Source organism: Mytilus galloprovincialis, chromosome 8 (assembly GCF_965363235.1).
Source record: "Mytilus galloprovincialis chromosome 8, xbMytGall1.hap1.1, whole genome shotgun sequence".
NCBI lineage: Eukaryota > Metazoa > Mollusca > Bivalvia > Mytilida > Mytilidae > Mytilus > Mytilus galloprovincialis.
Window position 1 is genome coordinate 37221858 of NC_134845.1, and position 13712 is coordinate 37235569.

General features: G+C 32.8%; 2 protein-coding genes across 2 annotated transcripts; both read left to right on the plus strand.

Moving 5' to 3' along the window:
• The first annotated feature begins 352 nt into the window (after window positions 1-352).
• Window positions 353-3029, plus strand: LOC143085695 (ganglioside GM2 activator-like). Its single transcript, XM_076262192.1, has 4 exons — window positions 353-674; window positions 921-1076; window positions 1774-1941; window positions 2625-3029. The coding sequence occupies exons 1-4, from the start codon at window positions 561-563 to the stop codon at window positions 2760-2762; spliced, it is 576 nt and encodes a 191-aa protein (XP_076118307.1). The 5' UTR covers window positions 353-560; the 3' UTR covers window positions 2763-3029.
• Window positions 3030-9129: 6100 nt separating this feature from the next.
• LOC143085696 (ganglioside GM2 activator-like) lies at window positions 9130-13162 on the plus strand. Its single transcript, XM_076213943.1, has 5 exons — window positions 9130-9302; window positions 10117-10272; window positions 10739-10906; window positions 12180-12327; window positions 12917-13162. The coding sequence occupies exons 1-4, from the start codon at window positions 9198-9200 to the stop codon at window positions 12315-12317; spliced, it is 567 nt and encodes a 188-aa protein (XP_076070058.1). The 5' UTR covers window positions 9130-9197; the 3' UTR covers window positions 12318-12327; window positions 12917-13162.
• Window positions 13163-13712: the final 550 nt, after the last annotated feature.

A 13712-nucleotide genomic window follows, 5' to 3' on the forward strand; every position in this document is an offset into this window, starting at 1 on the left:
CTGGACCACAGGGTTAAGTGCGCTTTTCTCATCACGTCGTCCGTCATCGTTAACTTTTAACATTTTGAACTTTATAACCACTGAATAGAATGAAACCATAAATGTCTTCTTAAAAAAAAACCCAGAATGGAATGAAATCAAACATGCGGCATGAATGAGGGATGGTGTAAATGATCCAGTTACTTTGACTGAGGGCCAATCCATCATTCAAGATGGTCACCAGTGGGGGCTTCGTTTAACATAGGACCTTTAAATGAAAAATACATAGTACACATGTCTTCTTTTAGAAAATCAACGAATGCAATGAAACCAAACATATGGTATGAATCAGTGTTCCTTGTGACGGGTGCTGACCAAGTTATGTTACTTTGAAGCGGTAATGATGCAAAACACCAATTACTCAACACAGCTTGTATTTTCCAACAGATTAGAGTCATTTAACTTCATGTGACACCGATATACATATAAAAGTTGATAAACTCTACAATAACCTTTACATCTGTATGTCAACAGTTCTATAATCAGTATCTTAACATGCTTAAGTCAGTAGTAGAATAAACATGTACAAAACACAACTGTTTGTTTTAGTTTTGACTGTTTGTAGTACATTTGCTGCTGCAAGAGTTGTGAAAGTACATATACATGACCAGGATGACAAAGTTGTTCAGTTTACTGTAAGTAAGTTTTGTTTTATATCTTAAGAAAAATAATAGTGCAAGTTCCAACCAGAGACCTAAAATACAGTATACATGTCTCTGTTCCAACATACTGAAATTTAACAAATTGACTTAAATTAAACATGCAGAATCTGAATCTGAGATTGATATTATCTAGATAGTTTTTTTCTTCATTAATCTCAATTTTAACCCCCGTCGTTAAAAGAAATGATACTGATTATTTTCTTTTTCTAATATATACAGATGAACAGGGTCGAAAGTTTTACATGGAAGAATTGTGGAGGAAACGGTTTTGGCGTTAGTGATCTTTCATTAACCCCTGATCCCCTTGAATTTCCTGGTACTATACATCTTGCCATGAAGGCATATTTTAACACTACTATACAATCTCCTTTGCCGGTAAGTATACTTTTCTTTATTAAGATTTAGGCACTAAATCTTCTGAATTATATTCCTCACAACTGAACTGCAAATCTTACTGTTCTTTTACTTTTTTATTTTTTAGATTGAATTCAGATTATCCTTTATTTTTGAACATATGAACATGTAATTGGCAGTCAAAACTGTAAACTTGAGATATTTTTGGCAATTTTGATTTTTTTGAAGAAAGATATTCTTCAACAACCAAAAAGGTTTAAGAGTTGCTATGTATTGTCCAATCTGATTAACATATAGATTTGGGAGATATTGGCCATACCACTTTATTTTTGGTATTAGAAATCAGCGCGGTTTTTTAAGTGATCACAGCTTATATTGGTTTAAGTTTTTTAGGTTTCATTATTTTCCCCAGATTAATTAGAGATTTCTTACTTATATCTAAAGAAGTCCGATACATTTCGGATATGCATATATCACGAAATGGGTAATTTATGTAGCTGTGAAAACTTGAAAACTTGCAAACAGGGAGCTCTCGAGATTTACTTTCAGATGTTTAGAAAATATACAACTTGAAATAAAAGTTACGCTCGGGGTAAACACATGAAAAGATAAATTGGTGAACTTGAGGTCATCCGATGTTCAGTACTTCAGTACTTTGATTAATATTGACCCTGTCTTTATGTTAGTAATGATTTTAACACTTAACTTATAATTACAGACTACTCTTTTAATAGAAAAGGAAATTGAAGGGAAGTATATAAAGATTCCATGTATTGATAACTTTGGCTCGTGTACTTATGATGACCTCTGTGAACTGCTAGATGAAGCCAATTGTCCAGACCCACTCGTAAAAGCTGGCATCCCGTGTCTATGTCCATTCAAACCGGTGAGTAAATACTAAATAAGTTAATAAATTTGTAAAAGATATTTTGTTTGCCAAAATTAGCTACACTAGTTGTCATCGACCAATTTATCCATGACCGGAAAAAAATAGTCAACTTTACCTATAAGCACCGACCATTGGGGCATAGGTTTATCAATCGGGACACATATTTTATTTTAAATTACAAATAGACTAGTAACAAGATTTGTTCTTACAACTAATTTTTTGTTTGTTAATTTATTCCGCTTCCATTCTAAAACAAATTATATAAAGTTATTGTTACTCGGTTGTATACATGCAGACATTCGGGTTACAATTATATATTGCTTAATTTGCATTCCCAAACTTGAACTTGTTTGATTAAGACAGTCTGCAATCTGTAAAAAAAAATATAGATTGATACATACCATTAAATATTCTTTCATTTGTCTGTTTTTGATCTTGTTAATATTACTCGAGGGAGGTTAGTTTCAATATATAAATACAATTAATGCAATAACCCTATACCATGTATACCATGAGTAGTTATGATTTTCCTGAACTCACTTTCATCAGGAACGCGCAAAGGCAAGTATTTGAAAGGCGTGGATGTAAATATCAAAATAGAGAAAGATTAAAAGGTAATCTTATGAACTATAACCAGAGTTAATACAAAAAAGAGGGTGTAATTTACTTTTCTCATTCAGGCTCAGTACACCCTACCAACATCAGATTTTGACGTGGAGACATCATTCTTCCCGTCCGGTGGTTACCATATGAAAGGCAGTATTGGCATGAACGGTAAAACAGCAGGATGTTTGGAGATCTTTTTCAGTGTCGCATAAAATAACTCATGCCAATATTTTTAAGGTGCATGCAGTAACTTCATTGATGATCCAAGAACTTATTTTATTTTGATAGATGATTACAATTTTTATATTATTTGAAGGTTTCAGTTTGTTTTTCAAATCCGCAATACCGGTGTTTTGTTATCTGCAGTCAAGTTTATACGTCCTTGCTACAATCAATAGATAAAGTGAATACATAATGTATATGATGACATTGTATTTACAAATGTATATATAAGGACTAAATAGATAAATTTAAACTAATAGATACATTTTAACTATTCATATGTGTGTACAAAAGACGGGCCGAAAGATACAAGAGGGGCAATCATACAACATGTTCTTTTTTATATTGACAACACCATGGTAAAAAAAGAAAAGACACAACACAGAAAACTAGACTAAACAACACGAACCCTATATACCACTAAAAACTTGGGGTTATTTCAGGTGCTCCGGAAGGGTAAGCAGATACTGCACCCGTCGTGTTGCTTATGTTATTATAAAACGGTAAATAGTCCAATTCGGTAGGTCACATTAGTGAAAAGGGACCATGTCCGATATCATCTGTGAAACAGATCTTCCATAACGGTCTTGCAACAAAATCATGATAACGGCCGTTAAATCTACAAAATGATAAGAAATACAAACCCATGAATATAGTATCAATTTGGAGATATATATATACTTCGTATGCAGGCGCTGGTGAAATGGTGCTACATAGAAATGGAAATTTCACCATTGGGAAGCTGAAATCATCTCTTTTGTCGTAAAGTTTTTTTTCCAATCGACCCTCATTGTGAAAATAAATGAGTATTATCGTAGTTATTGTTATTTGCATTATCAATATCATTTCCACAATAAATTTTAGCGAAAAAGGTTACTAACATACACAGCAACAATACTTGAAATATATGAAGAAATAGTTAATACATGATGCATTCGATTCAGAACCCAAAATCATGAAAAAAGACAACTTATAGGTTTTACTTCTTTCACGTATTGAAATATTTTTTTATAAATAAAAAGCTATTTTTTATGCTTTAGAGTTGTTTCTTTACAATATAGACGAAATATACTTATATAATTCAATCTGAACTTTTTTTACATCTTGCATCGTTTCTGAAGTACTTTAGGTCAGCTGACATGTTTGCGTGTTAGTTTGCGCTAAATTATTGGCAATTAATATGAAGTTCACGTGTAAGTAAGCGAAAGTTGGATCCAGCTTGGTAAGTACTAGTATAGTACTCTCCGGCGGGACCTTAATTTTTGATAGCCGACTATACGGTATTAGTTTTATTCCTTGTTGAAGGCCGCACGTTTGCCATAATTACTTTCATCAACTTCAATTTTCTGTTACTCTAGTGGATACATCTTTTTGGTGATAATACCGCATCTTATTTTTTATATAGTATTGTTACTTCTATATATGATCAAATCACGTAAGCCTTCGAAAAACCTTTTTTTTTGGTCGAGATTTAACGATGCATTTACAAACTCACATTGTGATCTAATTTTAAACATATGTTCGGTTTTTAAAAGGTGCATTGTCCCTAGAAAGGCATATCTATGGTAGCTTTCCCGCTCTTTTAGTTGGTTGTCATTTCTTGTGTTTTTCAAAGGTTACTATGTGACTCTCGTTAACGTCTGTTACCCTATTTCTCTTTTATTATATTCATTGCTGCATTTCGAAGTAAATGAATAGGCCTGCAAGTATTGAAATGATGGAAGGAGTTTATTAGTGATAAAAGGAATAACAAAGAAACCGAGTCAAAAGAAAGGGATAAACCAGATTGAAACGAAATGTCCCAATCGCTATGTTAACACGAAATGAAATTGTGTGTATAGTACGGGGCGCCGAATTGGACTTGAACTTTTTGTAATCAAAATCAATTTGTGTACACAAAATTCAATTCTGTCATAACAAAATCATTTTTGTCTTACAAAACTATGTGATACAGACTTGTTTTATGAGAACTTCAATTTTGTAATGACAAAATTCATTTGTGTCTTGACAAAATAGGTATGCATTGTACTTGTTTGGCTATAGATATTTTGATATGAGCGTCACTGATGAGTCTTGTGTAGACGAAACGTCTGGCGTACTAAATTATAATCCTGGTACCTTTGCTAACTATTTACGCCACTGGGTCGATGCCACTGCTGGTGGACGTTTCGTCCCCGAGGGTATCACCAGCCCAGTAGTCAACACTTCGGTGTTGACATGAATATCAATAAATGTGGTCATTTGTATAAATTTCCTGTTTACAAAACTTTGGATTTTTCGAAAAACTAAGGATTTTCTTATCCCTGGCATAGATTACCTTAGCCGTATTTGGCACAACTTTCTGGAATTTTGGATCCTCAGTGATCTTCAACTTTGTACTTGTTTGGCTTTATAAATATTTGGATATGAGCGTCACTGATGAGTCGTATGTAGACGAAACGCGCGTCTGGCGTACTAAATTATAATCCTGGTACCTTTGATAACTATGCAAATATAACCTTTTTGCATACACAATTGACTTTTGTTACCTGATATGGAAATTAAAACACAAAAGTCAATTTTGTGAGACAAAATTGAATTTGTACGCAATTGACATGTTGATTAAATTAGCATCCTGTGATTTTGATCTCTTTACATACAGAATTAAACTTTTTTATTGATGAACATGTGGTTTATTATGCTTCAAGAACAAAATATCAATTTTTCATTTTTTTGCGGAGTTTCCCTTTAATATTTTTTGTGTAGACAAAATTGAGTTGTTTATTAATAAAACTTGTCCTGTCTTGTCTTGTTAGGCAGAAGTGAAAATTTAACACAAAATTAATTTTTGTGACAGAAGTCAATCTTGTGTCACAAAAGTCATGACAAAATTCAATTTTGTGTTTATTTTTGTGTAGACAAAATTGACTTTTGTGACAAAAATGACTTTTGTTGACTTTTGTGTTAAATTTTCACTTCTGTTTAACAAAACTCAATTTTGTCTACACAAAAATAAACACAAAATTGAATTTTCTGACAAAATTTCAGTTTTGTATGCAAATTAGTTCACCATGAGAATCCAAACTAATTTGCTTACAAAATTGACTTTTGTCGTCCAATTTTCAAATTAAGTAACGAAAGTCAAGTCTGTGTTACAAAAATAAATCTTGTCCACTGAAAGATAATTTTGTATGACACAAAGGTAGCACAATACAAAGATTTTTCATCTCCAATCAGACATCTTTAAACTGATGTAATTCCTCTCATCCTTCTCTAAATTTTATAAATGAGGTACCAAATGAAAAAAAAGGATTAATCTTTTAAATTCAAATAATTTCATTATGACATAATTATTACATAATTAATTGTTACGTAATTAGTTGATATATTGTGATGTCCACACTTGAATTAATTTAGCTTCGTTATTATTCATAGCATCTCAAAATATTTTATAATTCTTGTACAACACAGCTTGACCTCCAAAACTGTGTCTCATATTTTTCCTATTGTATTTCATTCTCTCATAAACCCCAAAAGAAGTTTGCAACATCAATTCACAAGAGATCACTAAATTTGATTGGGTATAAAATTTGTTCTATTGATGTATAACGAAATCTGAGACATAGTTTTGGAGATCAAGCTGTGTTGTACAAGAATCTATAAATTATTTTGGGATGCTATGAATAACAAAGAAGCTAAATTCATTCAAGTGTGGACACCACAATATATCAAACTTGGACCCTGGTTATTTGTCTAATTCGTTTTCAATCAATCAGCAACCTAAACTTTGTTTTTACAAGGGAAAATTCATTGAACTACCAATGCTAGCTTGATCTAGCCCGATGGAGCAAAGGGGGTAAAAAAAGGGGGGCCAATTTGGCACAGACATTCTTTTAAACAAATTTCGTAGGTTTTCTTTTTGAAACTGAAAGTAAAGTAAGTTAAGTTACATTTAAGTTAAGTTACATTTAATATAGGAAATTTTTCCAACTCGAAGTTAAGTTAAGTTAAGTTACAGTTAATGTATGAAATTATTTTTCCAACTCCGGCAGTGAGATTCGAACTCTTTATCTTAGCGTCTTGGGATAGATCAGCGTACCCCTGCGCCACTGGTATTGTAGTGAAATTGTTGAAATTTTTAGTACTTAAGTCTACTACTACGGAAAAAAATTAAAAAAAATAATATAAAGATTCTTACCCAGTTTCACTGTTTTCTTTTTGGAATTATGTGTTCAGATGGTAATTTTTTGTTGCCAAATGCATGATTTTTACGCAAATCTAGGAGGAATCCACTCTTTAAAATGTCATTTTTTCATTGAAATATACATGTTCCTTTATTCAAACAAAAGTGTTTTAACTTTATCATACCGCAACACTTACGATACCTTGTTTGGTTACATCTATTTCAACTTTGCAAAAAAAATCAAAGTTCAGAATATTTTATTGGTTTTTGTCTCTTTTCTCATAATATCTTTAAGAAATGACTTCGAATTTTTAGCGCATGTCAAGTTTGTGATTGCGCTGCTACACTAAAAATTACATTTGCAACTAGTGTACAAGTTAGAACTATTAGTTTAATACTATTCTTCAAAAACTCACTGCACAGTTATTGAAAAAAGTCATAAATCCTCTTAAAAGAGCAGTTTTCTTTGCACTCCTTTTTGAGAATATTTCTCAAAATTCGAAGAAAAATAAATGATTTTTACAGAAAAATTACACATCAGTAAGGGGCGACTTGTTTATTAACTAATAATGATAGAGGTTTGATGCACATTAAATCGCATTGCTGGTTATCTGAGGATTAATTTGAGCCCTTAACCACATCTGTACGTCAGCAAATGGCGATGGAACAAGTCTAAATGCCCCCAAAAATCTTGAAATTAGTTTCACCGGTAAGCTGTACCGGTGTGAAAGGGAGAGGGTTAAAGCTTTTTAGAGCTTTTATACTTATACCTGCATGATACATCTTCAATAGGCATAAAATAGAGTCATTGTAGTACAATGGTCAAAGTCCCATTTCTTCCAAACATAACTGGGATCAGAACAACAGTACAAAATGGTCAATAACACATGATGGCAAACAATCCTACCAACTGTAAGAACTTTCTACTAGAGGAGTTGCAGTCAAAAAGTGTCATTGTGGTAAGAAAGTCAAAAAGTCAAAGTAGCAGAACTCCAAAAAAAATGTCAGATAAAATTTGAAGTAAACTATGATGTGGTCAACTACATATGATCGCAAAAACATGAAAGCAAGTATTAGAGATGTCTGTCGAACTGAGCCAGAGGAGCAAGATACACTCACAAGTAACATAGTGGTAGGATAGTCCAACAGAGTCAAAATCCCATAACAAAACACAAAAAAAAACGTCATATTAAAATGACGGTATCATATGGTCATTTAAATATAGTGGCTTATCAGAGCTTTCCGTCAAACAGTTTCAATGGAGTTGCGTCCACAAGTTGTCATTGTGGTACACTAGTCCAATTTATTGTCAAAGTTTCATTTTCCATTAAAATTATCAAATTAAATTTAGGATAAAATATGGTCAGTTATATATTGCGGCAAACGACCCTTACATGTACGATTGAAATCTCCATGTTATACGATCTCAGCGGATTTTTGTTCCTTGATTATAATTGTTAAAATATAAAATACACCCCCCCCCTCCCCCCCCCCCCCAAAAAGAAAAGGTCAAAGTCCTGTAATAATGCTCGCATTATGCAAAATGACTGTATGGTATGTTCAACTACACATGATGGCAAACAATACACCAAAGTATTAGACCTTCCAGTAATACTAGGAGTTTAAACGTACATGCGCATATGTGTCATTGTCACAATGCTTAAAATTGAAATCAAAATTGTCAAAATCCAATAACTCCCGTAAAAATGGTCAAATGAAAATAACTGTGTCATTTGGTCAACTATACTTGATGAAAAGCACTCAAGACAAATGTGTTCAATTTGTGTAAAACTAGAAGAGTCGCGTTCACAACGTGTTGTTGCAACACTATACATAGAACATGGTAAATTAAGACGGACGGACGGACACTGCAAATTTCATGGCGTTTTCAGATAAATGGGATCGGGACGTGCTATTTCTTGCACCAAGAGAGGTGCGATCTGTCGTGAGAATTGTTTTTGCAATAATTCTCATAATGCTTATATAACAAAACTTTACGCAATTCATTTCCAATTTTTACATAATGATTGAGCCGATCCGTAAAGATACGACAGACATAGCTCTGATCGTTTTCAACTGATCATGTCATAAGACAGTCTCGTAAGATTTCAAAACATGTGAGCTCAGATTATCAGGTTATCTAAGTTGATAAAGCTTTATCACAATAATAATAAAATCAAACTTACGATTACATATATCTCCAGAGTTATATATCAGCTCGACAGATTGATACTCGTTCAAAATTTACAACAGAAAAACAATTATGTATACGTCCGTTTTTCTATTAGCAATTTGTGCAGCGTTCACTTCAGCAAAAGTTCTGAAGGTCCAGATACAAGATGGTGAGGCTAAAACAGTCCAATTTACCGTGAGTAAACTTGGATTCATTATTTTCTCATAGAATGTTTGGCTTTGAACTAGCTGTCAGTAGCTGCAAGTACTCTAAAAGCCGTGCCTTTTTATAGTATCATTTTTGTTGTGGGAATTTATAAATTCCTACACCGTCCGGTCTTTGTTTTTGTTGATTGTTTTTCTTCTTTGTATAGATCTGGTGACTTTATCGATCACTTCTCAACTATTTTTTATGCTCGTTCTCATGTTGTACTGCTACACCACTATCCATATTGGCGGAGAGTTTGGAGTCAGTAAATTAATTAATATCGCCACATCATTCTATATGTATCTGCTCCAAGTCAAATGCCTAAAATTCAGTGGTTGTCGTGGTTTTTTTTTTTTTGCTGAATATTATATTTGTTTTTCGTTCCTTGTTTTGTACACCAGTCGGCCGTTAGTTTTTTCGTTTGAATTGTTTTACATTTGTAATATTGGGGCCTTCTTTAGCTAACTATGCGGTATGGGTTTGCATTGTTTTACATTTGTAATATTGGGGCCTTCTTTAGCTAACTATGCGGTATGGGTTTTGCTAATTGTTAAAAGCTGTACGGTAACCTATAGTTTTTTACTTATATGCCATTTGGTCCTAGATAAAGAGTTGTCTCATTTGCAATCATACTACATATTGTTATTGTCATAACATTCTTATAATAACTTTTTTTAATGTCGGGAATGGGTGAGTTGAAATTTCATATGGTCTGGATTTTAAATACAAAAAATCTGAACATATTTTTTCACATATGAAATTGAAACCTATGATTGTTGTTATTTTTTTTATTTCTTTACAGATGAACAATGTTGAAAGTTTTACATGGAAGAACTGTGGGGGTCAAGGTGCAGGGTTCGCTGATCTGTCATTAACCCCTGATCCTCTTCAATTTCCAGGAACTATTCACATCTCTGCAAAAGCATACATCAATACTACTGTTCAAGCACCTTTACCGGTAAGTATCGTGCTTTCATCGAATGGTCAATCGCTGATTTTCAGTGCAGGGGAAGAAGTATCGGACAACGTCCAAGACAAACAGGGACCGTGGTTATAGGAAACCGTTGATATATTCAGTTTTTTTTCCGTAAATTGAAACGGCAAATGTAAAAAAAAAAAATTTACTCAAATTTAGCTTTTTGCGTTCTCATTCAAACGTAATTTTATTATAGATTTGAAGCGATGTCAATATAATTGTAGAAATTATGGCAATAAATACCACAATAGCTTTTTCAACCTACAGACATAGAACTGAATATTAGCACCGAGAAAAATCACATTCTGTCGCAATTATTCAAAATGTATGGTACATGTATTCGAAAATCGTAGTGATATTTAGTACATGTATGAATCTTGTATTTATTTCTTCTTTGCTAAAGTAAATGTTATAACTGTTAAATCATCTTCAATGTACTTATTTGTAGGCTACTCTTCTCATCGAAAAGGAGGTTGCAGGAAAATATATAAAGATTCCATGTATTGATAGTTTTGGTTCATGTACGTATGATGACGTATGTGAACTATTAGACGGAGTAACTTGTCCTGACCCACTTGTTAAGGCTGGAATCCCTTGCCAGTGCCCATTTAAACCAGTAAGTGGTATAGTGTACCAGTTTCTATCTGCATGAAATCATCATCCTTAAAAACAACAAACAAACAAACAAACAAATAAAACAATAACCCAAAATGAAACTCAAACGAAAAAAAATAAGTGTGTTCATCTCTCAGACTGGAGGTAAAATAAGTTTAAAACAAATGGCGGTTATTCCATCTGTACATATTAAACTTATCATAGATACCCAGGACTAAATTTTGTATATACGCCAGACGCGCGTTTTCGTCTACAAAAGACTCATCAGTGACGCTCGAATCCAAAAAAGTTAAAAAGGCCAAATAAAGTACGAAGTTGAAGAGCATATTATACAAGATATATCAAATGCAATCTCACCATGGTTAGATTAACTTTAGAAATTATGTATACCTTTATTATACTGTCGATAAATGTTTTCGTACAAACGTACGTATCAATCTTTGACCTCAAAAATAAGCTGATCTAGCCACTTATTGATTAAATATGAACTTTGTCAGGCTCCTTCGTACCGATAACCTATCATATCTAAATCAAATTAAGTCGATTAAGGTCAACATATATAGAATGAAATTCAAAACAGTGTGGCTGTGGCCATTGATTGACACATCAAATTCATCCATTGACTGGGACAATTTAGGTGAACGTTTGTATGTAACAACCACTGCTCACTATGTACTTTTTAAAGACACTTAAACTACGGGGGCACCAAAGGTTCTCAACACCTTTATAAAGTAATTCGAAAAATTAATCAGAAATAAAACGATGTTTTGATTTATATCAATTATATAAATCAAAACATAAAGGTTATTCCTGATTAATTTTTCGAATCAGTATTTTATAATTAAAGGCGTTAAGAAACCTTTGGTGACCCCACAGTTTAAATGTCTATCGTAAGTACGTCGTAAACAGTGGTCGTTACAGACAAACGTTCACGTAAATTGTCCCAGTCAATGGATGAATTTAATGTGTCAATCAAGCCACAGCCACACTGTTTTGAATTTCATTCTACATCAACCTTGCTTGGAGGAATTTTTTGTTTTGAAATTAAATCAAATTAGAGTTTAATCATTTTGAAAAGTAATGAGTGGCATTGTGAAATATAAAATTGTAGGAGATAGGGACATGGACAACCCCTCCTTCCCAAAATACTAATAGACTAAGGAAATATGGATTTTTTTTGTCATATCATTGTCAGAAATTCCCTCGTTCCCAACTTTCCAGTCTTCTCCATTGCCGCACTGAATATCTATGTGAAAATATTTTTGTTGTTTCAGGCTCAGTATACTCTACCAACAGCAGATTTTGACGTTGATACGTCATTTTTCCCGTCTGGTGGTTATCACGTAAAGGGAAGCATCAGTATGAATGGTCAAATGACAGGATGCTTGGATATCTACTTTACAGTAAATTAGTCTGCGACAGGCAAGTGAATTGAGAAAGGCTTACATACGATAATTGTAGTTCATATCTGTCCAAAATCATTGTTTAAATTTTCTAAGGAGCCGACACATAGAACGTCATTTCCCATTTATAATCATCAGTATTGCTCTTGTGAATAGGTAGTTCAAAGGAGTTTTCTTGTGGTTATAGGGGTGTTTTGCATACATTGCATACAAAGGATGGAATACTAATAAAAGCTAACAATGTTATATTCAGGACAATACTGACAAATTAAAGCACAATACATCAAAAACCATGTGTTATAATTACATATTTTAGTGTTCACTTTACATACGTTACAAATGTCTATTTAAGATTCCTTTGCACAATTTATACATGAAGGACGTTTTAGTATCCCACACCAATGAGCATGTTAACAAATCAAGTTATATCACCTCAGCCCTCACAACTAAAAATGCTCTGCAAAATTTTTGTTCTACACAAAATTGATGTTGTTGGGTTTTTTTTTGGGAGAGAATATCAATGTTCTTACAAAAGAACTACAGTAATCATATTTCACCTACTTGTCTACTTTTTACCAAAGCAATATTTAATATTATTCTTATTCCAGATTTTGATTGAGTTCTTGAACAGAGTCACAGAGAAGAAATAGTCAGCGTTCTGTAAAAACCAAGTTGTAAAAATGCTGCATCTATTCAACAAACTGTTCACATGATTATTTCTTTGTCATTGTAATATATTTTTTTAATTTTATAATGCATGTGTATATTTGCATGCTAAATTTTATATGTATTAATATACAATAATGTATGAAAATGCGCACGTGTATATTAAAACAAGAGTGCACACGCTAAAATGCCTCGTCTGTATTAGTTATGATTGGATTTATGTTGAAAGTTTTATGAAGGTATCACACATGTATCGATGATCTATGATAATACATATCACAGAGATATGTCTCGGTTTTTTGTAACTTCAATATTAAATGCAAATGTTGAAATTAAAATAGTAATTCTTTAACATGTAAGTTTGTCAAATATTCAAAGTCAATGAACCATGACTGAAGGAACATGGCTAAACAATATAAATGGAAATGAGATGTGCCAATGCTAATACAACTGCATATAAGAAGTTCCCTTATAACAAACCTAAACACAAACTAATAAATGTAAACTAATCACAATTTCAAAGTCAATAAACCATAACTGAGGGGCTGGGCCAAATAATCTCCAAGGTAATGAGATATGCCAATGCTAATACAGCCGCATACCAAATATCATTGACCTACCACTAGTGGTTCTCCTAGGCCTTAAACTGACCTAATCACAAACTAATACATGAAAACTAAGAAAACATTTTAAAGTGAATTGACTCTGACTGAGGGGGCGGGACCAAATAGTCTCCAT